General features: G+C 53.8%; 1 protein-coding gene across 2 annotated transcripts in view; it reads right to left on the bottom strand.

Annotated features, from left to right (window-relative positions):
- Window positions 1-25,975, bottom strand: part of NKAIN1 (sodium/potassium transporting ATPase interacting 1) — a 41,633-nt gene extending 15,658 nt beyond the window's left edge. The window contains exon 1 of one of the 2 annotated variants that reach the window (XM_027059840.2): window positions 25,519-25,975. In XM_027059840.2, the coding sequence (XP_026915641.1) occupies window positions 25,519-25,572 (54 nt within the window). In that variant the 5' untranslated portion in view covers window positions 25,573-25,975. The remainder of the gene's footprint in view (window positions 1-25,518) is intronic. The other variant, XM_027059838.2, reaches the window with a different exon arrangement.
- Window positions 25,976-26,246: the final 271 nt, after the last annotated feature.

Consider the following 26,246-nt stretch of genomic DNA (forward strand, 5'->3'; position numbering starts at 1 on the left):
ATGGCCAAGGTCGTCACCGGTAAGTGAAAACAAAAAACAAAAACACAACAACCGCAGAGTAATAGGATTCCATTTACATTACAAAAGAAAAAAAAGAGAGAGAGAGACAAAGCCAAAAAATAAAAATAAATAAAAAGACGTGAAACGTGTTTGACTAAATGCAGAATCAAGAGCTGGGGAGACACACACGACAAATGGTTATGAGAACTTCCCTCTAGGGAGTCGGACTGGGGAGATGGGGAGCCTTACACTTTCACTTAGAAATACTTCTGTATCTTGGATTTTTTACAACGAAGGTATGCTTTTCAACAACATTAAGAAGAAACGTCTTTCAGCGTCGATTCGTGTGCAAAAGCAGTGAAGTGGCTCAGACGATCTGAGGTCTCCTTCTCTGATGTGAAGGTGCTGGGGGGGCCCCGGGCAAGTGTCCTCCTCTGGGCCTCAGTGTTCTCATCTGTACAGTGGGGGCCTCGGTCGCTCCAAACCACTGTCTGGGCCTGGTGATGCTGCAGCCTGCCTATGGGCAGGGGGCCTGGCCTTGGGGTCCTGCGACCTCTGCTGAGGGCCTAACAGCCCCTCTTCCCCAGAAGCTGGTTCTGGCAGCCCCCGGTAAGATCGCTGCTCGTGTTCAGCCAGCCGAGGCACTAGGGCTCCCCATAACCCTTGTGGAGCCGCCGGGATACGAAAGGTGGAGGCTCAGAGTGGTCCCGGGTCTCCCAAAGTCACTCAGACAGGAAGTGGTAGAGTTCAGGTTCGAGTCCTTGTCTGTGCGCTCACTGTTCTTCCCACCCACCATATGTCTCGCCAGAGACGGTAGGGGGCAAAGGAAGGGGCAGATCCGAGGCGGGGCGGGCAGAGCCTGGCTTGGATCAAAAGCGGGCAGTGATGTAACAGCTAACATTTATTAATCTCCTATTAATGCCAGACACTATGTTGAGTATTTCACACCTGTTCATTCATTCATTCTACAAACAGCTCTCCAGGGCCTTTTGTGGGCTAAGAGCTGAGAAGTAAGGGGACCCAGATCTTGTCCCCATGGGATGACAGTCCTGCCTGTTCCCTCCTCAGCACTGACACCAGAACACCTGCCTGAGCCCAGAGAGCCCGGAAAGCAGAAGAGGGGTAAGATGGCGGGGGGGGGGGGGGTGTTCTTTCTCATTAGAAAATAGAAGAAAACAACTCTCAATGGGCTTCAGAATTGTACAATCATTTATTGAGCGCCTAGTGTATATTACCCCTCATACCCATGTCTCTAAATCCTAACCCCATTGCTGGATGAGGAAACCGTGGCCCAGAGAGGTAAAGGGGCTTGCCCAAGGACACACAGAAGAGCTGAGCCTGCAGCCAGTCTGTTGGGGTCCCAACCCTCACTCTTCCCTACCACATGGCTGAGACCGGGCTGCCAAGCCTGCTTGCATGCCCTGGCAGATGGGGATCTCACCCCTTTACAGCCTTGCTGGAGTAATCTCCCACCCTCAGTCCTGCTCCCTCCTCCTAAGGCCAGCTCCCCCAACCCCCCAGGCTCCAAGACTGCCATCTGTCTGTCCTTATGCCCTCCTGCTGTGGCCCAGCCCTGGACCTCAGCTGGGCCTGGGGGAGCGAGGGAGCAGCTGGCCACTGGCTTGTGCGTAATTAGCCCTCAGAGACCAGCCTGGAGCTTAAGGGAGGCCCAGGACTGTCTCAGAGGGCTGGCTGAGGCCAGCCTCGGTCCCTGCAGGAGGCAGCCGCTGGGGCTTGGCCTCTGTCACCATGGCAACCCCACCCCCTCATCCCAGCGACAGCTGACCCTTCCCAGCTGGGGGACTCCTCAGACCCCTTCTGGGCAAATTCATCCCCGCTACATCTCTGAGCTGGCAGCTCCATTAGAACAGGCCTGGTAGTGGTCTAATTAGCATACATCTACATTAATTTGCATAAACCCAGCCTAGAAGCCCAGGGTTATACCAAGGTCAGTCTGAAATCAAAGGGTCCCTCCAAGTCACCGGGCCTATCTCTTCATCCACAATCTGGTCCAGCCTAGAGGCACCCCAGAGGGAGGCCACTGGGTGTGCAGAGAAGGGTCTTCAGGACAGTGACTCTGACCACGTCCCCTCTTCCGTGGACCGGGGACCAGGATGCCTACTTCGCAGCAGTGAGGGTCTTCCAGGCCCCACCCCACCCCCTTCAAGCGCTAATCTCCACTCCCGGAGCTCCTTACTTTGTGCCAGTGGGGCAGGCCCCTCTTACAGTTCCAGAAAAGCCCACAGGACCCCAGGAGAGCTGCTCCTTGGATCTGGGGCTCCTATGCCACCTGCCTGCCACCAGGCCATCCCGCCCTAACTTCTGGGGTCTGGCAGCAAAAGGACTAGAAGCTGGCAGCTACCAGCTGCGGCCTTTCCTCAACACCACCTCCTCTGGGCTTTGCCCTCGTGCCCGTTCACAGCCCGGGAGCAGGGGGCATCTGACTTGGCTCCGGCCCCCAGCGCCATCCACTTCGGTGCCCTCTTTGGAAAACCATGAGAGGCAGTTTGACGCAGTGGGGCAGAGGGCGTGCTTGGGTTTGTCTTCCGTACGAGCCTCAGTCTCCCCATCTGTAAAATGGGGAGGACAGCCCCCACACTTGCTGGAACTACCGTGAAAATTCAGTAAGACAACGTACGTCACGTGTCTGACGTAGTAAGCGTTCCATAAATGTTGACTATTTTTTTTTTTAAATGTTGACTTTGAAAGAGAGACAGAGGGTGAGTGGGGGGAGGGGCAGAGACAGGGAGACACAGAATCCCAAGCAGGCTCCGCACCTGCCCCAGGCCTCAACTACCGAGACCCGCAGCAGGCTCTGGAGTGGGCAGTGGAAGCCTGGGAGGAGGGCGTCCTCTTTAGAAAACACTTCAGACAGGATAGAGGGGAAGACAACCCCGGGTGGAGCAAATCCAGCAAAAAACACACTCACCCAGAAGATGCTGGCTGCAGATCAATGGACTTCTGGATAAATAAAAAGGTGATTAATCAGATCCTCCATTAAGTACAAAGAACGACACCGTATAATTAAGCCAAAAAACTCACGGCGGAAAGCACCTTTAAGGGAGCAGGCACTTAGGCAGGGAGAATTAAGGAGGCACTGAGGATAGCAGGAGCTATAAGGCTGGAGGTGAGGCGGAAGAGACCAGAAGGTTGACCAAAACAATCAGGAGTCACAGCATTAGAGGAGGCCAGAGCCCCGTAGTTATCAGCTCAAGCTCCAGAGTCAGGCAGACTTGGGATGGGGTCCCAGCTCTCACTTATGGCTTGTAGGACCCGGGAAAGTCATTTCCTGGAGTCTCAGTTTCCTCATCGGTAAAATGGGAACACAGCTACCACTGATACCGATCTCCTGGGGTTGTGGCCGACTCGATGAGAATGGGAGTAAAGAAGTTTGCATATAGTAAGTGCTCAATAAATTCTCCTTGATTGGACAAGTCACTTTCCCTCTCCGGATCTTAATTTCTCCTTGGCAAATAGGGGATAATGATGTCCTGTCTTACAGAGAAACTGGTGGACCAAGTGAGATCACAACCAGGAAAGCAGTTTATATACCATAACGTGCTTTTTAAATTGTAAAGTACCGTGTCCCCATCGTCATTATTAGGATAATGAAGTTCTTTGGTTTCATACCAAGGTCAGATCCCTGTTGCTCGTTTCCTGAGAAGCTGCACGGTGTCGTGGTTAAAAGTGTGGCTGGCCTAGGAGCCAGACTGCCTGGGTTTGAATCCTACCTTTACCCTGATTATTAGCTGTGTGACTTTCAGCGACTCACTTAACCTAACCTCTCTGTGCTTTAACTTCTCCGTCTATCAAATGGGGATAATGATAACAGTGCCTATTTCATGGGATTGTCGTGAGGCCTCAGTGAGGGAACATGTGTAAAACGTTCAGAACATTGCCTGGCCCGTACTCACGGGTAAAGCCACGTCAGTTGCAACGAGTCACCCCGAGTGAAGACTTTGGACCTGGGTCCCCTACAGGCTCAGAGGCCTCAAGTGCTGCAGAAGAGACCACAGTTGTCCTGGTGTGCACGCCCCAGGTAGCGCCCTCTCCCCGACCCACCCCATCCAGTCCAGCAGCTGCCTGACCCAGCCTGGCCCCTTCTCCACCTGGCTCTTCTCATTCACCCCCCAAGCATCCACGAACACTGACCTTGCACTGGGCCCGCCCTGTCAACTGTCAGTTCAGCACAACCCAGAGAAGAGAGCAGGGACTTCCCTCCGGGGACGTGCACGGAGCCCACCCTGCACACACTGCCTCATGTCCGCGCGTTCCGTGTCTTCCTCCCAACGCTTGAGAGCTGTCCTTTTCCATGTGTAAAAACAGAGGCCCAGGGAGGGTGTGTGGGCAGGATTCGCGCCCAGCTGTGTCAGGGCGATGATATTCCCAAAGTGAGCTAGAGTCAGCGCAGTCGCTGTCAAAATTCCAACGACTTGTTTTTGCAGAAATAGAGAAGCTGGCCCTAAAATTCAGAGGAACGCTCAAGGGACCTAGAATAGTCAAATCATCTCAAAAAAGAAGAACGTTGGAGGGTGAGACTTCTTGATCTCAAACCTTACAGTAACATTACAGTAATCAAGACGGTGTGGTATTCACGTAAGGTTAGGCTGACAGGTTGAGATGGAATAGAATTGAGAGTCCGAAAACAAACCCATGCCTTTAACTGATTTTCAACAAGGTGCCAAGACCGTTCAATGGAGAAAGCGTAGTCTCTTCAACAAAGGGTGCTGGGACACCTGGATATCTGCGTGCAGAAGAATGAAGCTGGACCCCTACCTCACACCAGATGCAAAAACTAACTCAAAATGGATCACAGACCTAAACGGTAAGGGCTAAAACTATGACACTCTTAGGAGGAGCCATACGTGTGACCTTGGAATAGGCATGTGACAATATGACACCAAAAGCACAAGTAGCCAAAGAAAAACCAGATACGCTGGATGTCATCAAAATCAAAACCATTTGAACCTCAAAGGACACCATCAAGAAAGTGAAAGCCAACCCACACAGAATGGAGGAAAATATTTGCAGATCAGAGATGTGATAAAGGTCTAGAATCCAGAATATATAAAGAATTCTTAAAAGAAAAAAGAGGGGAGCACCTGGGTGGCCCAGCCGGTTAAGCATCCAACTTCGGCTCAGGTCATGATCTCGAGGTTCGTGGGTTCAAGCCCCACGTCAGACTCTGTGCTGACAGCTCAGAACCTGGAACCTGCTTCGGATTCTGTGTCTCCCTCTCTCTGCCCCTCCTCCACTTGCTCTCTCTTTCTCTCTCAAAAATAAATAAAACATTAAAAAGTTTAAAAAAAAAAGAATTCTTACCACCCAACAAAATGATACATAACCCAATTAAAAAAATGAGCAAAAGATTTGAATGGAAATTTTTCCAAAGAAGATCCAAAAATGGCCAATAAGCACATGGAAAGATGCTCGCCATCATTACTCGTCAGGGAAATGGAAATCAAAAGGACCATAAGATACTACTTAATACCCATAAGGATATCTAAAATTAAAAAGACAGGGACGCCTGGCTGGCTCAGGGGGAAGACTGTGCGACTCTTGATCTCAGGGTTGTGAGTCTGAGCCCCACATTGGGTGTAGAGATAACTTAAATATCTAAACTTAAAAAAAAAAAAACGACAATCACAAGTTTGGGTGACGGCGTGAAGAACTAGAACCTTCGTGGCATTACTGGTGGGAATGTCAAATGGTGCAGCCACTATGGAAAACGGGCTAGTTCCCTGTCCCTCAATTAAGCAGTTAGTACATGGCTCAGCAATTTATTCCCAGGTAGATACCCTGAAATTGAAAACAAAGTTCATATAAAACTTGTACAGAAATGTTCACAGCACCGTTGGTCACAGCAGCCCCAATGGAAACAACCCAAAGGTTGATGGACTGATGAACAGATTAAACAAACTGTGATAGATCCATACATGGAATATAAAGTCATAAAAAGGAATGATACCCGGATACAGGCTACAACAAGCATCAACTTTAAAAATATCACGCTGGGGTGCCTGGGTGGCGCAGTCGGTTAAGCGTCTGACTTCAGCCAGGTCACGATCTCGCGGTCCGTGAGTTCAAGCCCCACGTCAGGCTCTGGGCTGATGGCTCAGAGCCTGGAGCCTGTTTCCGATTCTGTGTCTCCCTCTCTCTCTGCCCCTCCCCCGTTCATGCTCTGTCTCTCTCTGTCCCAAAAATAAATAAACGTTGGAAAAAAAAAATAAAAAATAAAAAATATGCTGAGAGGGGCGCCTGGGTGGCTCAGTTGGTTGAAGAGTCCAACTTCGGCTCGGGTCACGATCCCATCATCCATGGGTTCGAGCCCCGCATCAGGCTCTGCACTGACGGTCCGGATGGCCTGCTTGGGATTCTCTCTCTCTGCCCCGCCCCTCCCCCAGGCACTCACTCTCTCTCAAAATAAGTAAACTTAAGGAAAAAATTATGCTGAGAGAAGCCAGTCACAGAGGACTGCATACTGTATGATTCCACTTACATGAAATGTCCAGAGAGACAGAAAGCAGATGAGTGGGATAGCCAAGGGTTGGTGGGAGAGGAAAATGGGGAGTGACTGCTAATAGGTTTGAGGTTTCTTTTTGGGGTGCTGACAGCGTTCTGGAATTAGAGTGTGCTGATGGCTACACAAGAGTGTGACGCACTAAGAGCCCTGAATTGTACACTTTAAGGTAGTGATTTTTATTTACTTATTTATATTTATTCATTTTTTAATGTATGTTTGTTTCTGAGAGAGAGAATGACAGAGCGCAGGAGAGAGGCAGAGAGAGAGGGAGACACAGAATCTGAAGCAGGCTCCAGGCCCTGAGCTGATGCGGGGCTGGAACTCACAGACAGCGAGATCATGTTGGATGCTCAACCAACTGAGCCACCCAGGCGCCCCTATTTATTTATCTTTCAATGTCTATTTATCTTTGAGAGAGAGCGCACGCGCGCAAGTTGGGGAGGGGACAGAGGGGGAGACACAGAATCTGGAGCAGGCTCCAGGCCCTGAGCTGTCAGCGCAGAGCCCGATGCGGGGCTCGAACTCACAAACCGCAAGATCATGACCTGAGCGAAAGTTGGACGCTTAACTGACTGAGCCCCCCAGGCGCCCCCTAAGATGGTGAATTTTATGTATGTGAATTATACCTAAAAAAAAAGAAGACGACGATGAAGAAGATGAAGAAGACGAGGAAGAAAAAAGCCCAGACACAGCTCTGGGCCTCACAGAGCTTACATTCAGTGGGGTGGGGTAGGGAGAGGGAGCCAAACACACACACACACACACACACACACACACACACACACATTACTGTTATGTTAAGTGTCTGAAGGAGGGGTGACAAGAATGAGAACTATAATGGAAGTGGCTGAGAAAGACTTCCTGGATGGAGTGAACTGAAGGAAGAGGGGTTGGCAAGGGAAGGGAGAGAGGGAAGGACAGGCAGCAGGGAAAGCATGTGCAAAGGTCCTGTGGTGGGAGGGAGCTTGGCAAGTAGAAGGGTCCAGAAACGACCCCTGTGGCTAGAGCACGGGGAATGAGCGGGAGCAGGATGCCAGAGGGAAGGGCTGGGAGGGCTCTCATATCCTGTGGCCTGATGCCAACATGCCAGTGTCAGAGACGAGCAGGAAAGCAGCCTGGAGCCAGAGAGGAGGCACCAAACCCTTTGGAGGGCTCCTGTGGGTCAAGCATCATATTGGAGGTGTCAGGCACCTACTGCGGAGGGTCAAGTGCTGGAAGGAGCTGACAGGTCATTTCTCCTGACTGAGCCACTCGTCACGTGACCGGACGGAGGGAGGAAAAAATCCAATTCCCTGACTTATTTAGCAGCACCTGCCGTACGGATGCTCCCAGGAAGAAAATAATGATGAAAAGCAGCCTCACTGCTATGGCAACAGCGGCCACTTCTGACTTCCCCTCCTGACTACAGGCCTGGTGAGGAAGTCTGACGGGTGGGGGAGTGTGGGGGGGGGAGGGTGTCAGGAACCCCTCCCCCAGGGCTTTTGGATCCCCCTTCCACCACCACAACAGTCTTAGGCTCAGATCCCAGCTTCCCCACTTCTTCCAGCAGAGGATCACCGCAGCCACCAACATCCGGACAGCCCTTCACAGCTCAGACTGATTGATGCCCCCACGTGGGTTACTAGCCCCACTGGACAGATGAAGACACGGAGGCTCAGAGCAGCGAGGGGCGATGTCTATCAGCCTGGTATCCTTCCGTCTGTACTGCCCTTACTCCCATCAGGCACAGGGCCGTTGACCCGTGCAGGTATCCCACTCTGATTCCTCTGTGGCACAAAGGAATAAATGAGTGGAAGGAATGTCACCCCCACCCCATCCTGCCCCCCTCTTCCTCTCCAGGTAATCTATCCGCTCTTCGGGGCAGGGGGTGCTCTGCTTTGGTCTAGCCCAAGTGGGCCGGACAGGGGTCATATGGGGCCTGGGGGAGTCTGCACAGTGAGAAGGGTGCCCCCAGGTGCCTGGGCGGAAGTGTTTCCCTTCAAAATGCCTGGCCCTGAACTTTAGCACTAGTCTTAATGCTAATATTTTGTACACGCTTACTCTGGGCCAGGCTTCGTGCCAGGCACTTTGCATGCACCATCTCCCTTAGCTCTCACAAGCAGGGTGAGGAGTGAGGGATGGGCCATCATCCCTGTTCTATGGTGGGGGAGTGAGGGGCGGGGGAGGGAGAGGAGCCCGAGATCTCAGGGCTGGAGCAAACCCAGGTGGTCTGACCCCAGAGCCCAGAGCTTTTAACAGATACCTGCAGCCCTGGGAGACTGTCTCCTCCTTCTCCCTTCCCCCACACCCAGGCAGGCTAGGAAGATTAAAGGAGGGGGGGGGGTGCAGAGGAGCAGAGGGGAGGCTGCTGAGCTGCCGCCTGCAATCATCTCCTGGCCCTGGGCCAGAAGGCTGCAGGCAGAACCTGTTGGAGGAAGAGGTGTTTGCTGTCTGTGGGAAGTGGGGTGCGGGAGGGCCCCCCTGGGAACGGGGCGGGGCCTGTCTCTAGGCCCCCGGGGTTCACAGGAGGAAGGAAGGGGAGTACCTACTATGTGCACGTGCTGAGCCCAGCACTTTACAGGTGGCATTTCATCTTATCCCCAAAGTGACACTAAGAGATAATAGCTAACACTTATATGCCGAGTGTCTCTTGAGTGCTTAGCATATGCTTGGATTCATTTAATCTTCACAGAGACATGGCAGGTAGAGACTGAGATCACCCTTGCTTTGCACACAGGGAAACTGAAGCATAAAGAAGGGAAGTAACGAGGTCACAGGCTGATACAGATCTGACCCAGGTCCCCTGGCCCTAGAGTCCATGAGTAAGAGATTCACTATCCGGCCAGGGCAGCGCCATCCCCATTTTCCAGAGGAGGAGAGTGAGGCCCAGGTGTCAGAGTGGGGGTCAAGTCCCATGCTCTGGGACTTTCTGACTTTTTTAGTGGCACATCTTCCACTGATGGGCACCTTTGCCACCGCTCCCCAGTAGCTCCTGCCTGGAAACATCGAGAACATGGGGAAGGTTCTAGCTGCGACTCTTGGCCCACGGCTGCCCAGACTCAGCAGAGGAGCTTATTTTTGTTCAGGGTATTTTTGTCTGGATTCACACGCCTAACCACGATCCTTTCCAGAAATGGCGTCAGCCCACTTCCTAGAATAGTTCACAAATGGTGCTCCACTGCCTTCCTGGGCCTCTGTGTACCCATCTGTACAAAGGGTTGGAGGATTGTTCTCTGGGAAGCCATCTGGCTTCTGGCCTGGGAGCTTCCCATTTAGCAAACAGTCATGACTCTGCGCCTTACAGACACGCCGCCCTCCAAAAGGCTTCTGGTGATTTCTATCGGCCGTGTCCTAAGTATTGACTAAATGCCAGGCGCCGTGCTGAGTGCTCTCCCTGGATTCTCTCACTGAGTTTGCTCGGGAGCCCTAAGAGGCAGGTACGATTGCCTCCATTTACAGAGGAAGAAAACAGCTCAGGCTGAGTAACCTGCCTGTGTTCACGTTCCTGGAGAAGAGCGGAAGCAGGACGTCTCAGCATCCATTGCCTGGTTCGGCTGATCGCGGATGTCCAACATTTGGCCATAGCAGGCCCTGATAAACGGAGCCCCCCCCCGCCCCATCCTATCCCATCAGGCCTGGGGAGCCAACCAGCCCAGCCTGTCCCAGCCACAACAGCCACAGTGTGAGCCCCGGGCCAGGCCCCAGACAGTCTCTCACTTTGAGGGGGCGATCCTGTCTCCTCGGTGGCCTATCTTGGGGATGACAGCTAGTGGCAGCTTGGGGACAGCAGTCTGCTCAGAGGGCTCATGGGGCTGCTGACAGCAGACAGGCAGTGACAGGCTGGAGCAGCTGGCACCGCCCGAGGCAGATCAGGCACCTGGGAGCCTCTGCAGGCACCCCACCCCCAAGTCCAGACCCTTGGGGGTGTTCAGGACCAAAGCAAGAATACCCACAGAGCACCGTGTGTCTAAGTATTTAAGTTACGAACCAAGCTAACAAACTCCCAGATAAAATATGTCCTATCTTCCCTTCTAGACATCATGGTCTGGAAGGCCAGGCTGTGAATTTAAATCCCTCTGTCTCCTCAGAATACTGTGCTAGAACACCGTAGTGTCCAGCCAGCCCTGGTCAGCATTCCTACTTCTGTCTCCCTTCTGGGCAGGGGCCTAACACACAGGTCTGGACACCCCCCCGGATACATGGCGGCAACATCCACACCCATTCCCCGCCCTTCACAGTCGGCCTTTGTCCTCCGGCCTGGGGGTGCACACACACCAGCCACACACGCTGTCCTCTGGAAAAACCCTGGCAGGTCCTGAAAGTGAGCCTGGGGCTGATGGGACAGGGGACTGGGACCTGCCGGTGAGCACACTGGAGAATCCTCACGGGAGACGCATTCCCAAAGCAGAGCCTCAGGCCACACAGGTGCCGGGGGTCTGGGAGCAGCTCGGGAGGATGAGGAGGGCTTGGAATTTAGCATCGGGAAATCGAGGCAAACCCCAGCTCGTGCCTTGCTTACAGACTCCTTGCAAGGCCACACTGACCCACTGACCAGCGTCTCTTAAGAAGTCCTCTGCCTCCAGGGGCGCCTGGGTGGCTCAGTCGGTTAAGCGTCCGACTTCAGCTCAGGTCACAATCCTGCGGTTCGCAAGCTCAAGCCCCGCGTCAGGCTCTGTGCTGACGGCTCAGAGCCTCGCATCTTCTTCGGATTCTGTGTCTCCTTCTCTCTCCGTCCCTCCCCCACTCGTACTCTGTCTCTCTCTCTCTCTCTCTCTTGCGCTCTCAAAAATAAATATCAGAAAAAAATTATTAAAAAAAAAAAATAGAAGCCCTCCTGCCTCCCACATTCCTGAATCCGCAGTACCTAACACAGTACCTGGCATGGGGTAAGCACCAATAACCACCTGACTGACGGAGTGAGCGAAGCAGGCTTTTGATTATTCACCCAGGCTCTCCGTCTGCTCACAGGGGTCAATCAAGCACCACAGGTTCACGGAGGGCCAGAAAGCTCAGACGCCAGGCTCCCAGTCCAGGGCGTGAAAGTCGAGGCAGAAAAACGAATGTATGTCCAACAGAGTGCAGCAAATGCAAAGGCACTGTGCTGTGAGGCACGTGCAGCTGGGGTGCTTACATCAATGTGGCCTGAGCCCAGCGACCGGAAGTGGTGAGCGTTAGGGTTGGCGGACCTGCCTGGGCATCCTAGTGTCCCACTGGCTAGACCAAGTAATTCTCCCTTGTGTGGTCCCCGGACCGGCAGTATCGGCAGGCTTTATCTTAGCCCTACTAAATCAGAAACTCAGGGCAAGGTCCAGAAATCTGTATTTTAAGAAGCACCCCCCCCCCCCCGCCCCCCAGATGATTCTGCTGCACGTTCAAGTTTGAGAAGCGCCACGTCAGACTTCTTCTTGAAGGCAACAAGGAGCCATAGACTGCTGTACACAGAGGGAGGCCGGTCCAGAGCGGCACTTCACTACAGTCACTGGGGGAGTCTGGTGAGGGGCTGGTAAAAGGCCCACGTCGGAAAGCTGGCCCCATGTGGACCCTCACCTCCACCGGGACAGGGCCGCTGCCTCTGTCCGATGCCCAATCTATCGGCACATGTGAGGGAAGGGGCCACTGGGAAGTCAAGACCCTTGCTGGGCACAGGGCCTGCTGCCAGGGTGACCACCTGTCACTGGGGGAAAGGGGGCAGTGCCCCACGGAGGGTCAACGAAGGAGAGCTGGGTGATCATGGCAACCTCCCCTCAGGTGGGACAGGGTAATGGAAGGAGGCCTGGCTGTCCCACGTACCCCGCTCCCATTCCCAGGAGGGAGCACCACTGACCCCACAGTCCTCCTCTGCCCGCATCTAGCTCATCATCCCCTCCTCTGTCCATCTGGGCCCCAGGTGGCAGTGTCTCCCCCCTCCACATCCTGAAGACACAGCTTCCTTGCCATAGCCTAAGGGCTGGGGGGCTCTCTCCTTGGTTACAGCCCTAGCTCCCGTATCCATGGTGATCCTCTCTCACGAGGCCTGAGACCCTCATCTGCCAGGCCTTCACCTTCCTTTGCTGAGACTGGTCCTGGGGTCGGTGGCCCAGATCAGTAGCAGGGCCCTTACTCTCTTTAGCGGACACGGGGTGAGGAAAGGGGACAAAGGGCATTCAACGTGCTGCCTTCAACCAGGAGATGGATGCAAAAGACGAATTCAAGGCCCAACAGGGAAGCTCAGAACAACTCAGGCCCAACCTGAAGCTCTGGAGAGAGCAAATCACCCCGTCAAACCTGATAGAGCATAAAGCACGAGGAGTCTAGAGTCCCACAGGCCAACACTGTTATCCTAGGCAGGCTCTGTGACTTCCCAAGCCTCAGTTTCCACACCTGTACGTCAGAGATATTCGTCTCCACCCTCTAGGGTTCCTGCAAGATGAAGTGAGGAGAAGCATCTGAATCAAGAGGCACGGTGCTCAGGGGCGCCTGGGTGGCTCAGACGGTTGAGCATCTGACTTCGGCTCAGGTCGCGATCTCACAGTTCATGAGTTCAAGCCCCGCGTCAGGCTCTCTGCTGTCAGCCCGGAGCCCGCTTTGGATCCTCTGTCCCCCTATCTGCCCCTCCCCTGCTGGTGCTCTCTATCTCAAAAATAAACATTAAAAAAGAAGAAGCAGAAGAGGAGGAGAGGCAGCAGCACAACACCCAGCACCTCCTTTGTCTTCCTGTCCCTCTGGGAGCCAGGGACCGTCTAGCTGGATCATTCCCCCACTGACATCCTAAAGTCTGGGTTTTCTGAGAGGAGGCTGTCAGACATTACCTTTGTTCCTACACCAGACAGCCTGTCCCTGCCTCCTGGGTGACCTCTCTCTGCTGGTGGGACACCTGGTGGGGAAGACAGCGGCTCTGGGACCAGAAAACACTCCATAAACACGGACTTCTGGTACTGGTGTTATTACTGCTAGTCATCTGACCGGCGAACGAGTACTGCCTGGTAAATTGCTTCCTGCAGGTAATTTACATTTCCTATTGTCAGTGTAGTCTTCAGTCACTACCATCTGATACAGGAGTTTTCCGGAGAGCAGGAGCCAGGCTGGGCTTCTGTTTTCCTGCAACCCCCGGCCCAGGCCCTGGCAGGGAGCACCCAAGGAGCCCAGCGCAGAAGGGACGAGGCAATCATCTGCTCTAACTTAGCACGCAAAGCAGAAAGCTCTCCTTCCTAGTCTTTACTAAGTGTTTGAACGCCTCCAGGGATGGGCTCCTTAGTCCCTGCTGCACAGCACTCCAGGGAGGCTGAGCTCCATGGGGTGAGCAGGGGCTAAATGGGCGGCTGCAGGACTTGGGGCTGCAGGGAACTCCGGGGCCACCCCACCCCCATGGCCTAGCAGCCCCCCTTCCCCTCCCACTGAGAGTTGATAATAGGAGTGGTTCTAATTATGCTCTAATTGCTTTCTTCCAGGCAGTTTCTCTGGAGCCAAGGAGTTCAGAGTTCATGAATAAATGAAGAGGGAGGAAGCGGGAAGGGATGTTTATTGATCCACAAATCTCTACGTGCCAGTGTCTCTGCCCCACAAATGCTTGGGCATGCAGCTGTGTGCAGTTTTGAACACATACACACAAACACACAGACGTGCACACTACAGCCCCAAACCTCTCTCTCCAAAGGACGAGCAGGGGGTAGAAGGAAGGTAACAAGAAATCTCCTAAAGTGGCTTTGGGTCCCAGTCCCAGCGCTGCCACTGACTTATGGCCTCGGGCAAACCGGGGTCTTCCCGCCTGTATGGTGGAGGAGCAAAGGTAACGTCTGACAGCCTCCTCTCAGAAAACCCAGATGTTAGGATGCCAATGGGGGAAAGATCCTGCTGGACGGAACCCTGGGCTGGGCCAGATGGGCACTGCTGCCCTCAGACTCCCCCCGCTTTCCTCTAGATGCCTCCTTCCCTAAGAAGAACCCGGTCAAACAGCCGGGTGCTCCAGGGACATGGTGGGAGGAACACATATCTCCATGCTGGCGGGTCACCTGGTGGGGGAAGGGCAGGGCTCCGGACCGGATGTCTGCACTGCCACTCACCAGCTCAGTGGCCCCGGCCACGCATTTCTTGAGGCTCAGTGGTTTCATCTATTAGATGGCAATGGTAGACTAGGCAACAGCCTTAGCCGAGTGCCTGGCACAGAGTAATAAGCATTTGGTAAGCGGTGGCTATTACTGCTAATAATGTTACAAACCTGCACAGTACAGGTTGGTGCCTTCCTTACAGGTGAAGAAACTAAGGCACAGAGAGGTCAAGCAACTTGCCCCAAATCACGCCTTAAGTGACAGAATTTGAACCCAGGCCCATCGGACCCCGAAGCCTCTGTGCTCCAGCCTTGGTTCTCCGCTGTGTCTGATTCATCTCGTCCCCAAGAGGTGGCACACAGTAGGTGACTGCAGTAATGTACTGAATGACAGAGAAATGCAGGAGAAAGACAAGCATAAAAAAATCAGGCTCTGTTTCCAGTGACCAGGGTGAGCAGCTTGATGGAGGGAGAACTAGGACAAGGTTTCTTTCAAGGTCAAAGCGAAGTGCTGGGTCTGAGGGACCCCAGGACGCCGTGCCTCCTCAGCAGCTGGGGCCAGGTGGGGACAAGGGGGATCCTTTGTATGTGCTTGTGGAAGGAGATCTTTCTACTCCTTCACGACTTTTCTCTAAGCTAGGAACCCTGGCTTTTGGCATCAGCCAGCACCTTGCTGTGTGACTTCGGGCAAGCGACTTCAGTTCTCTGAGCCCTGGAGCCCTGCATCCAGGAAACGGGAGTGACAAGGGTCCACGCCTGGGGCTGCTTCCAGGGGGACAGGAGCACATATGTGAGGCAAGAGTGGAGGCTTGGGGATCCGACTGCCTGGCTTTGAATCCCAGCTCTGCCGCGGCCTGATGGAAGAATCTGCTTCCGTCAGATTCTGCTTCTGTGACACCGGGATGATGCGTCTACCACACCAGGGTGGAGCAGTGGGGTGCGGGGTGCACTCCCAGGGGTAACGCGGCTACCACGGTAAGCAGTGTGGCAGAAATGTTCGATAAATCTCCCTGCTAGAATACCCACATGCAGAGACCCTGCAGTCCATTTCACATGTGGGGACGCAGCCCCAGAGAGGGGCAGGGACTAGTCCAAGGTCACAGAGCCAGTTCAGGGCAGAGCCGGGCCCCTGTGGGAGCTAGCTGTATGCAGGGCCCCCTGTCCACACCTCAGCTTGAACAGATCACCACGAGACCCTTCCCCGCACCTGGGCCACCCTGCTTAAGGCTTGCTCGGGGCTGGGGGGTGCTGAAGCTCCCTTCTCCTCTCTTCCCGGCTGGCTCCAACCAGCGGGGTGTGTCACAGAGCAGGGAGGGTGACCCACCTTCCTGGCCCACCCCGTCAGCCCCTTCACTCCCGGGGCTGGCTGCAGAGGCCTCAGAAACAATCCAGGGGCCCAGGACTGGAACACCATTTGTCAGCCCTGCATGGTGGTGGCGGGCTCGTTTCCATGGCAACCATGCGGTGTGAAGGCATCCTGGCATCATTAGGGAGTGCGCTGAGTAGTATAAACAGAAGCTGCAGTAGATTACACGCCTATTATGAGCAGTCTCGGGCTCTGAGCACTGGTAATTATGCCTAATTGTGCATTTAATTGTGTAATTGAAAACCCACATCTCTGACTCAGGCTGGGGCTGCAGAACCTACCCCCCCCTCAAAAAAAAAAAAAAAAAAAAAAAAAAAAAAAAAAGAGGCTTAGGAGCCATCACTACCCTGAAAATCCCAGGGCTGCCTCCCTTTCTAGAGCAACGGGGTAGCCAGAGTGGACGTGGTGGTAAAGAGCTCGGCCAGGCTCTGTGACTTGGGATGGGGTGAGGGGGAGCATGCTGAATTAAGGCAGAGCAACTGGCTAGGAGCACAAAAATGCCCACCAGATTTTCATTATTCGTAACAGATACCATTTTATGTTATTGCCACTGCCCTCTCAGGACCTAGAACCAGCCTCTGGTGGTTTCCAAGGGACCTGGATCATCGTCAGATCCATCACACATCCAAGGGGTCATCCAATTTACAAATTCTTCACCCCTGCCAGGGACAGGGAACTCACCACCTGACTGTCGGTCCGCCACTGCAGAGCCTCGATAGATAACCTGAAGACCACTGATGGAGTTCAACAATCTCCTCTCCAGTTCCCACTTTCACAGACTGGAGAAAATGAGGCCCCGGGAAGGGCAGGGCCAGCTCAAAGATGCACAGGAAGTGAGTTCCAGAACCCCAGGATTCTGACTTGCAGCAGAGGGCATACTTTGTACCCCAGGGTGACCTCGCACCTAGAATTGTGCCCGGCACTTTGTGGGTGCTTCATAAATATTTGCTGAATACAATTCCGGGTAGGGTTAGCTGATGGCAATTCTTACTCTCTGACCCAACAGGATTTAGTTTTTTTCTGGATTTGAAGAAGTTGACCTGCAGCGGCCCGGGGTTTGGGATAGGTCAGAACCTTCTGCTCTTGAAACTCTGTGGTCTGAGACTTGAGTTTACAACCAAATATGCCGTGTGGGCATCCGGGACGGGGATAGTATGGACGCTCACCCAGAAGGCAGAGGAAAGGAGAGGTCACGTGAGCCCCTGACTACCTGACACCTGGGTGTAAAGCCTTGGGCAGGCCACTCGAGGCAGGAGTGTCCCCCTCTGCTCAGAGCCCGATTCTCACATCCTCGCCACTGCCCTCCAGCACGACAGGCTGGTGTAGCAGCAAGTCTGGTCTCTACCTGGGAAAGGATGGAACTCATTGCTAACTCAGCGCTGGAGGTCCTCCTAGATGATGAGTCCAGCTTCTCCCTTTATAGAGGGGCCACACCTTCCTGTCTGCTCCCCTCTGATTGAGTGCTGGGCTCTGTGCCCAGAGCTCTCTCTCTCTGCGTTATCTCAGGCCACCCTGCGAGGGGGTGCTATTATTATTCCCATTTTATGGAAGAGAAGACTGAGGAGCAGTAAGGCCAAAGCCACACAGCTTTAGAACTTCTGCTTCACCTGTGTCTTCTACTCATTCAAAAGAGGGCACGCCCCCTCTCCTAGATGCCACAGTATTCAGATTCATAGAACATGCTATGCCATTTCTGGAGCATTTAAGAGTGTGAACCCTTTGTGAGCTCCACTCAGCACAGTTTATCTCAAAGGAGCCTCCTGGCAACTCTCAGAGGCAGATTATTATCCTGATTTAGAGAACTGCAGGTGCAAGCTCAGAGAGGTTAAGTGTCTTGCCCAAGGTCACCCAGCTACAAAGAGGCAGAGATGTAACTCAAAGCCCCGCCTGACCCCAAAGCTCAAGCTCTTCCCTGTTGACCCCAAAGCTCAAGCTCTTCCCTGTTGACCTCTCTGCCTCTCGTTCACCAGCTGCTTTGAGAGGCAGAGGCCAGGAGGCCAGGTAACACAGTCAAGCCTGCAGCCACATTAACACCTCTTCTAAAACCTTGGTACTGGGGCGCCTGGGTGGCTCAGTCGGTTAAGCGTCCAACTTCGGCTCAGGTCATGATCTCGCGGTCCGTGAGTTCGAGCCCCGCATCGGGCTCTGTGCTGACCGCTCAGAGCCTGGAGCCTGTTTCAGATTCTGTGTCTCCCTCTCTCTCTGCCCCTCCCCCGTTCATGCTCTGTCTCTCTCTGTCTCAAAAATAAATAAACGTTAAAAAAAATTAACAAAATAAATAAAAATAAAACCTTGGTACTCACTGGCAGAAGCATCTCTGATTCACCTGCCCTCTCTCTCTCCAGGTCAAGGCCTGGAGGGCTGAGGGCACTGCTACTGGGCTCCCTCTTACCAAAACTGGCTCCATCCCCTGTGGCTGGGAACTAGCTTTAAAAAAAATTTTTTTTGATGTTATTTTTCAGAGAGCGTGAGAGTGGGGGAAGGTCAGAGAGGGGGATAGAGGATGTGAAGCAGTCTCTACACCGTCAGCACAGAGCCCAATGTGGGGCTCAAATCCACAAACCAGGAGATCATGACCTGAGCCAAAGGCTCAACCGACTGAGCCACCTAGGCGCCCCTGGAACTAGCTTGTAAAAAGCACATCTTGGGGCGCCTGGGCAGCTCAGTCGGTTAAACGTCCGACTTTGGCTCAGGTCATGATCTCGCCGTTTGTGGGTTCGAGCCCTGCACTGGGCTCTGTGCTGACAGCTCAGAGCTTGGAGTCTGCTTCGGATTCTCTCTGCCCCTCCCCTGCTTGTGCTCTGTCTCTCTCTCTCAAAAATAAATAAACATTAAAATAAATAAATAAAATGGGAATGCAAGCTGGTGCAGCCACTCTGGAAAACAGTATGGAGGTTCCTCAAAAAACTAAAAATAGAACTACCCTACGACCCAGCAATTGCACTACTAGGCATTTTTATCCAAGGGATACAGGTGTGCTGTTTCTAAGGGACACATGCACCCCCGTGTTTATAGCAGCACTATCAACAGTAGCCAAAGTATGGAAAGAGCCCGAAAGTCCACCGATGGATGAATGAATGGATAAAGAAGATGTGGTATATATATACAATGGAGTATTACTCGGCAATCAAAAAGAATGAAATCTTGCCATTTGCAACTGGGTGAATGGAACTGGAGGGTATTATGCTAAGTGAAATTAGTTAGAGAAAGACAAATATCATATGACTTCACTCATATGAGGACTTTAAGAGACAAAACACATGAACATAAGGGAAGGGAAACAAAAATAATCTAAAAACAGGGAGGGGGACCAAACAGAAGAGACTCATAAATGTGGAGAACAAACTGAGGGTTGCTGGAGGGGTTGTGGGAGGGGGGATGGGCTAAATGGGGAAGGGGCACTAAGGAATCTACTCCTGAAATCATTGTTGCACTAGATGCTAACTAATTTGGATGTAAATTATAAAAATAAAATGAAAATGAAAAAAAGTGGAATGAATATCCTACTCATATCCAAGATATTTTCCATTACATCATACAGACTGTTGTTTTAAAAGAAAAAAACCCCTCAATCCTATCATTCTACAAATAAATTTCTAGTTTAATTTAAAAAATAAAAATAAATAAAATAAATAAGAAGCACATCTCTGGGGCACCTGGATGGCTCAGTAAGTGAAGCATGAGACTCTTGATCTTGGGGTTGTGAGTTCGAGCCCCACATTGAGCATAGAGACTGCTTTACAAAAGGGATAAAAATAAAAACCCCAAACAAAAACCACATCTCGGGTCTCAACTTGCTCATCACCCCTATGCCCCTGAAGCCAGAGGACAGAAGAGATGTCAGTCATCACGTTGACCATCCCTGCTTGGTCCAGATTTTACAAGCATTCTCAAATCTTCTTCCCTCGATCACTCATCTGAGGCCCAGACTGTATCTTCTGTTTCCTCGGTGACAAGTCACTTCATGTCCGGCCTCAGTATGCCCATCAGGAAATGGGTATAAAAACCACACCTGAGCCTGAGGGCTCCTGGGTCTTCAATACAGGTTAATTTCTTCCCGGGATAACTTTCCCTCAACCTGCCTCTTAGCAACCTTCCACTCAGCACAGGCCTTGGGGTGCGCAGAAACGGGGGACAAGCAGCTCAGAAGGTCTGGGGTTTAAATGCTCATTCTGCCCCTGCTATCTATGTGGCTGTGGATAATCCAGACGGCAACGAGGGACTAGGTATGTGAAGTGGTGAGCCCAGGGCCTGGCTCATAGGAGAGTAGTTGCTGTCATTATTTCCCTCCAAACCGTCCATTCGCCACATAAAGAAACTGAGATCTGAAGAGTTTATGGAAATGACTCTGACCGCTAAAATCTCTGACCCCGGCAGACAGGGGGGCTGTGGTGGCCCGTCCAAGTCTCGAGGCAAATGGCAGGGAGCCATAGGGAGCAATCCCCACTGGCACGATGCCTATACCGTCTCATGGGGTCCCCCCAAGCTGCCACGGGGTACGAGCTGATGTTCTGACTGCTTCACAGGAGAGAGGCGGAGGCTCAGAGAGGGTAAGGGACTCGCTGGGAGTCACAAAGCGAGGCAGCGATGTCGATCTGACTGACCCCAGAGGTAGGGCTCCTGACCCCTGTGCCAGATCTCAGAGCAGCTGCCAGTGACGGGGCACTTATCTCAAAAACCTGCACCCGCCTACCCCTACAGAGGAGCCAAACTAGGGCCCTCCCGTGCCCCACCCCTCCCCCAGGCTCTCTTTTCTCTTCCACTTTGCTCTACCTGCCTCGTAAGGGTCTTCAGGGCTGTTTGCTCTCAGCCTGTCCATCTGCAGAAGGGAGCTGACTACCCCCGCAGTGGTGCAAAGGGATGCGAGGAACAAAAACGGTCAGTGTCCCAGACAATTCTGTGCTCTGTGCTCCTGACTCCAGAGCCCGGCTGGAGAACCCGAGGCACCTAGAGCAGAGCAGACCCTCCCCGGGAAGCCACCAGCTTGCAGACGAAGCTGCTTCAGAGCGCGCTCCCTCCAGTCCTTACCATCACTATTGCTAATAACGACATCAATCAGGTTGACCACGTTTCACACCATTACTCCCAGCTCAGCAGGAAGCTACATATTTTCCCCCTCACGCACCACCTTCCAGAAAGAAGAGCTTTCCAGAAGGGACGAGCAGGCAGCGTTTCTCTAAATACCTACTATGTGCACGGCACCTGGCTAACCCCTTTTCTACAACCCTGCAAGGTGGGGGTGGGGGGGACTCTTTCTCTTTCAGGGAGGAAGAAACTAAAGCCCAGAGGAGTGAATGCAGGTGTCCAAGGTCACCCAGGGCTGGGACGGAGAACAACCGTGGCAGTGATGTATCACTGAGCACTCAATGGCTCACCGTGCCAGGCACGTGCATGATCCCACTGAAATATTACCATGTTCAGATGAGGAAACTGAGGCTTGAGGCAGTGAAGACACCGGTCTGAGGGCACACACTGCATAAACAGGAGCGGCCGACGGGCGCAGGCGGAGAGGGTGGCTCTCCGCTCGGGCAGGAGAGTGCGCCCATCCTGGTCCTGCCACTGGCTAGCTTAGAGACCTCGGGCGAACTTCGTCACCTTCCTGAGCCTCAGTTTCCTCATCTGAAATAGGGGATAGCGAGAACATCCATCCCACTGTGTGGAATAATGGTAAGGATAAAGACAGTAGGCAAAAAAAAAAGCTAACGTTTATCGATCATTTAACATGCACCAGGCACTTTGCCAAACACTCTACATATGTAAGCTCATTTGGTTAAATGAGGTAATGCATATAAAGTGCTTAGCACAGGACTCCAGAAATGGGAGCGATAATGATGATGAAGAAGAAACTGATGAGGATTCCCTTGGGCAAATCTCCTTGGTTCATCTTACAGGAAGAACAGAGTGGCCTGTAAGGTCTCAGGAAGGAGGCGGACCTGGAAAGAAGGGCAGGGGTTGGACAGGGGGAAGGAAAGGAGACACACGTAACATTCAGGGAGTGAACGGCATTTAAAAGGTCAAGACGATACACTAAGTAGGAGCACGTGGGTGGCTCAGTCGGTTGAGCATCTGACTCTTGATTTTTGCTCAGGGCATGATCTCAGGGTTCATGGGTTCACCGGGGCTCTGTGCTGACAGCTAGGAGCCTGCTTGAGATTCTCTCTCTCTCCCACTCTCTCTCTCTCTGCCCTTCCCCCGCTCATGCATGCTTTCTCTCTCTCAAAATAAGTAAATAAACATTAAAAAAAAAAAAAAAGAAAAGATGATACACTGAGTAGAACTCGGGAAAGGAAGGGACCCAAGACGTTCTGCAGAATGGCACCGGACGGAGACGCCCTGAAACCTCCAGGGCCAGCTGGACGTGGTCCCACAGTCCCCGATGGATAGAACTGGCAGGACCCCAGAGACACAGACCAGGGGTGCTTCCCATTTTACAGATGGAAGAAACCAAAGCTTGCGGTGGGAAAAAGACTTGTCTGAGTTTACAGGATGTCAGTGGCAGAACTGTACTTGAATCCAAGCCTTCTGTCAGCTCAGCACCCAGCTACCTGCTGCTTCCCACAAAGGAAGACTGCAGGGCGAGGGGGACCTGGATACAGTTGGGCCACAATTCCAGGAAAGCGCCCCATGGTATATATCATTATGATGACAGGAAGAAGCTATAGTTGATTGAATGCTCACTCTGTGCCTGGCACAATGCTAAGTTCGTTATATGCATTTACCCCTCACAACAACCCCAAGAATTCAGAACGGTTTATATTATCTCTTTTTCACAGGGGACAACATTGTGGCTCAGAGAGGGTAAGCAACTTGCCTAAGACCACACGGCTAGGAAGTGACAAAGCCAGGACTCGAACCCAGGCCTGTCCTATCAAACTCCCCAGCCCTGTCCCTACACTTGTCCCTCTGAATGGTACAGCTCCCACTTGCCCCTCCTACCCTGCAGTAAACACTCACCCCTACTCCCTCACCCAAAGCCAGTCTATCCCAACTACAGAAGAGTGTTCAGAGCTAGCCTGTTTCATCATAACGATCAAACCCCGTCCAAAACAGAGAACTGACAGCTCGTCTTCTAAAGTTTTCAGCTGAGAAACATTTAACAGCCTTTTCCTTCTCGGCCCCTTTCCACCGGGTGAGAAAACAGGCTCCCTTCTCTCTGGGATGATGTCAGGCTGGTGGATTCCAGCATCCAGGAGTACATGACAGAAGCTGCTAGGCAGCAGAGGCTCCTGGGAGTTAGTGACAGCTGAAGGGACCCGCTCTGCAATCCGCCCAGACAGAACAGAGGCAAGAGATCGATTTCCAAGTCCCTTCTTGGAGCACGCCCTCCCCCCAAATTATCTCACGTAATTCCCATAAGTTGTCCGAAGCCACCCAGCCAAGATGTATTAGAGTCAGAATCCGACCCAGGTCTCGCCTACTTCCAGAGTCCCTATGCTGGCAAACTCTCTAAGCAGAAGGGTGGGGTTAGCTTAGCTGGGGAGAGTTCTGGAGGCTGGGAGTAGTAAGGACAAAGAACCCCTGATCGCTCTGGGCCAGAAGTACTTATTTTATCATTAAGAAGGCAACAGAGAATGCTGGTCACCTGCCTGGCTTCAAAGCCTGGCGCTTAGCTGTAGAACTTTGGGCAGGTTACTTGACGGGATATGAGGATTAAATTAGTAAATACGTGGAAAAGGGCTTACAAGAGCACCCAACATCCTAGTAAATGCTCCCCAAAGCTAACCGCTGTCGGCAGCAGCAGAGAACGAGCACGGGGCAGACTAACAACAGTGCCTACCTTTGGGGTGTGGGACAGGCATGGAGGCGAATGTACGTTTAAGTTCTGCCGTTTGACTGTGGACGGGTTCATTTTTACAATATGTATGTAACTTTTTTTAAGCATGAAAAAGGTCCTAGTTTAAAAGTTAAAAATTAACACACAGGAAAAAAAAAACAAACCTCCGAAAAGTTTTTTTATATTCCTCCAAGTAGATAAAGAAGGGTGTTTCTACTGTGAGCCAGGCGTTGCCAGATACCTGATTCATTAATTTATTTTACAAATATTAATGGAGTGCCAGGCACTGTTCCAGCTGCTGGGATTTAGTTGGGAACGAAACAGATAATCTCTGCCCTTCTGGAGTTTCCACTCTACCTGATTTTAATTAATCCCCCCCCCCCCCAACCCTCAAGGATGGGCAATTTCCAGACAGGCAGACCAAAGCAGCCTGGCGAAGGGAAGTCGCTTGCCCTGCATCCCACCGCTGGGAGCAGGGCTACTACCCTCAGGGCCTGGCTGTTTCTACCACTGCCCAAGAGAGCAAGTCTGTGGCTGGCAAGTTTGGGGCTGGCGTCCCCAAGAGGAGAGAAGCAAGATGAACGAGGAGGTCTGCACATCCAGACTCAACGAGTCACTCGGCGCTATTGTGTGCACCTGTGCTGGAGGAGCCGCCGGTGGGCGCAGGCAACCGTGGAGACGAGGCTGTGGAGTTAGGCACCAGTGAGGCTCAGGTTCCCCCACCTCACACCCAGCCCGGACTCCTGCCCTTGGAGGTCCCCACGCACCTCTGCCTAGAAGCTCAGCACAGCTTCAAAACCCCCCAGTCGCCACGCCTGAGCTCTAGGGTTAGGCGGGAGACCCTGACCTCTCTTTAACCCGCTTCCCAACTTCACCTGCCGGAGCCTGAAGGGAAGAGCAGACCTGGTCCTCGTGAGCCCCCAAATTCACTCCACTGGCCTCCCTCAGAGGAGAAGCAGAGTTGCCTAAGCTGGGGTTGGGCATGGTTTCCCCAGATGCTCCCCTCCCCACCCAGGGCACCCAACCCCTCACTGGTGCCGGTCAAGGCAGAAGGGCTTGTCTGCGGGTCCCCACCCATGACACTCAGGTGAGACTGATGGAGAGCACCCCCCCCCCCCGCCCCCAGCCGCAGTGGCCACAGCCAAAGCAAGGAGGGCAGCCAGCACCCAGTTTGTCAGACTGGCCCAGGACCTGGCAGCTCCTGGTGACTCTCCAGAGAGGCGGGTCTCCATTCCCACCCAGGCTTGCTCAGTCAGGAGGGGGGAGCCAGGCAGCTACAGCACAAAGGAGGAGTGAACGGTTCTTGGAGTCTAAGATCCCAATACACACAGATGAACGTGGACCAGGAAAGGGTTAGAGATCTAGAGACACAGCAAGGAGAAAGCCGGAGACAAACACACACACACACAGAAACACACACGGAGGAGCAGAGACTTTGTGAGCAACACTCGCGCGGGCACAGACCCGGAGGACAGGAGAGCCGCGCACTCGAATAATCTAGAGGAAAACACCCAGCAGGGACCTCAAGGGATCCAGCTCAGCAGCCCGGGACACACCCCCGGCCCCAGCGAGCCACAGTCCCACAGCAGGCCACTCGCACGGTGCCGGGCGGGCGGGGGACCGGCGCACAGGACGCACTCGGGGACTGGGGAGAGCCGGGCGAGAAGCGCACACAAAGAGCCAGCCGGGCCAGCAGGAGCAGGCTCCGCCCGTCCGCCCCGTGACTCCAGCCCACCCCCCACCCGGGACTCGCGGCAGACACACACGGAGACACACACGGGCTGTGTAGCCCACCCGCACGCCCGGGACCCGCCCCGCCGCGCCCCACCCGGCCCCGGCCGCCCGGCGCTCACCAGCTGCAGGCAGCAGAAGGCGACGAGCGTGCAGCGCCCGCTGCACTTGCCCATGGCTCCGGGGACCGCGCGGGCCGTCCGCCGCGGCGCCCCTCTAGCTCGGCGGCCTCCGCCTGCTCCTCCGCGCCGCACGGGCTCCGCGTCCTCCCCGCTGCGCGCCCCGGGCGGCGGAGCCGGGCGCCTAGGGCCGGGCCCGGGGGCGCCGGGTCCTCAGGGCTGGGGCCGGCCGCTCGCGCCCCGAGTCCATGGTCCGTTGGCCCGCGCCGGCTCCGCCGCGCCGCGCCTCCTTTGTCTGGCCGGCCGGCCGCCAGGCGCGCCTCCTGCCCCGGGGCGGCTGGCGGGGAGCGCGGAGCGGGGAGCGCGGGCACCGAGCGCGGCGCACAGCAGCACTGCCCAGCTGGGGCAGCCGCCCGGGCGCTCGGCGGCCGCGGCTTCCCGGCCCCACCACGTGGCTCCGCCGCCGCCACCGGGAGGGAGTAAGGGAGGGGCGGGGCGGGGCGGCCTCGGGAGCAGAGGGGAGGGGGGAAGGGGTAGGGAAGTGGAGGGTGGAGGGAGAGACGGGGAGGGAGTGGAAGAGTGCAGGCTTGGGGGTGGACAGCCCTGGGTCAAAGCCGGACTTCACGGGCTGTGTGACCTTGGGCGAGTCACGTCGCCCCTCTGCGCCTCAGGTTTCTTAGCAAAGTGGGAGTAACGTGTGCTTCGGAGTTGCCAAGGTGAAAAGCTCTTGT

This window comes from Acinonyx jubatus, chromosome C1 (genome assembly GCF_027475565.1).
Source record: "Acinonyx jubatus isolate Ajub_Pintada_27869175 chromosome C1, VMU_Ajub_asm_v1.0, whole genome shotgun sequence".
Classification (NCBI taxonomy): Eukaryota; Metazoa; Chordata; class Mammalia; order Carnivora; family Felidae; genus Acinonyx; species Acinonyx jubatus.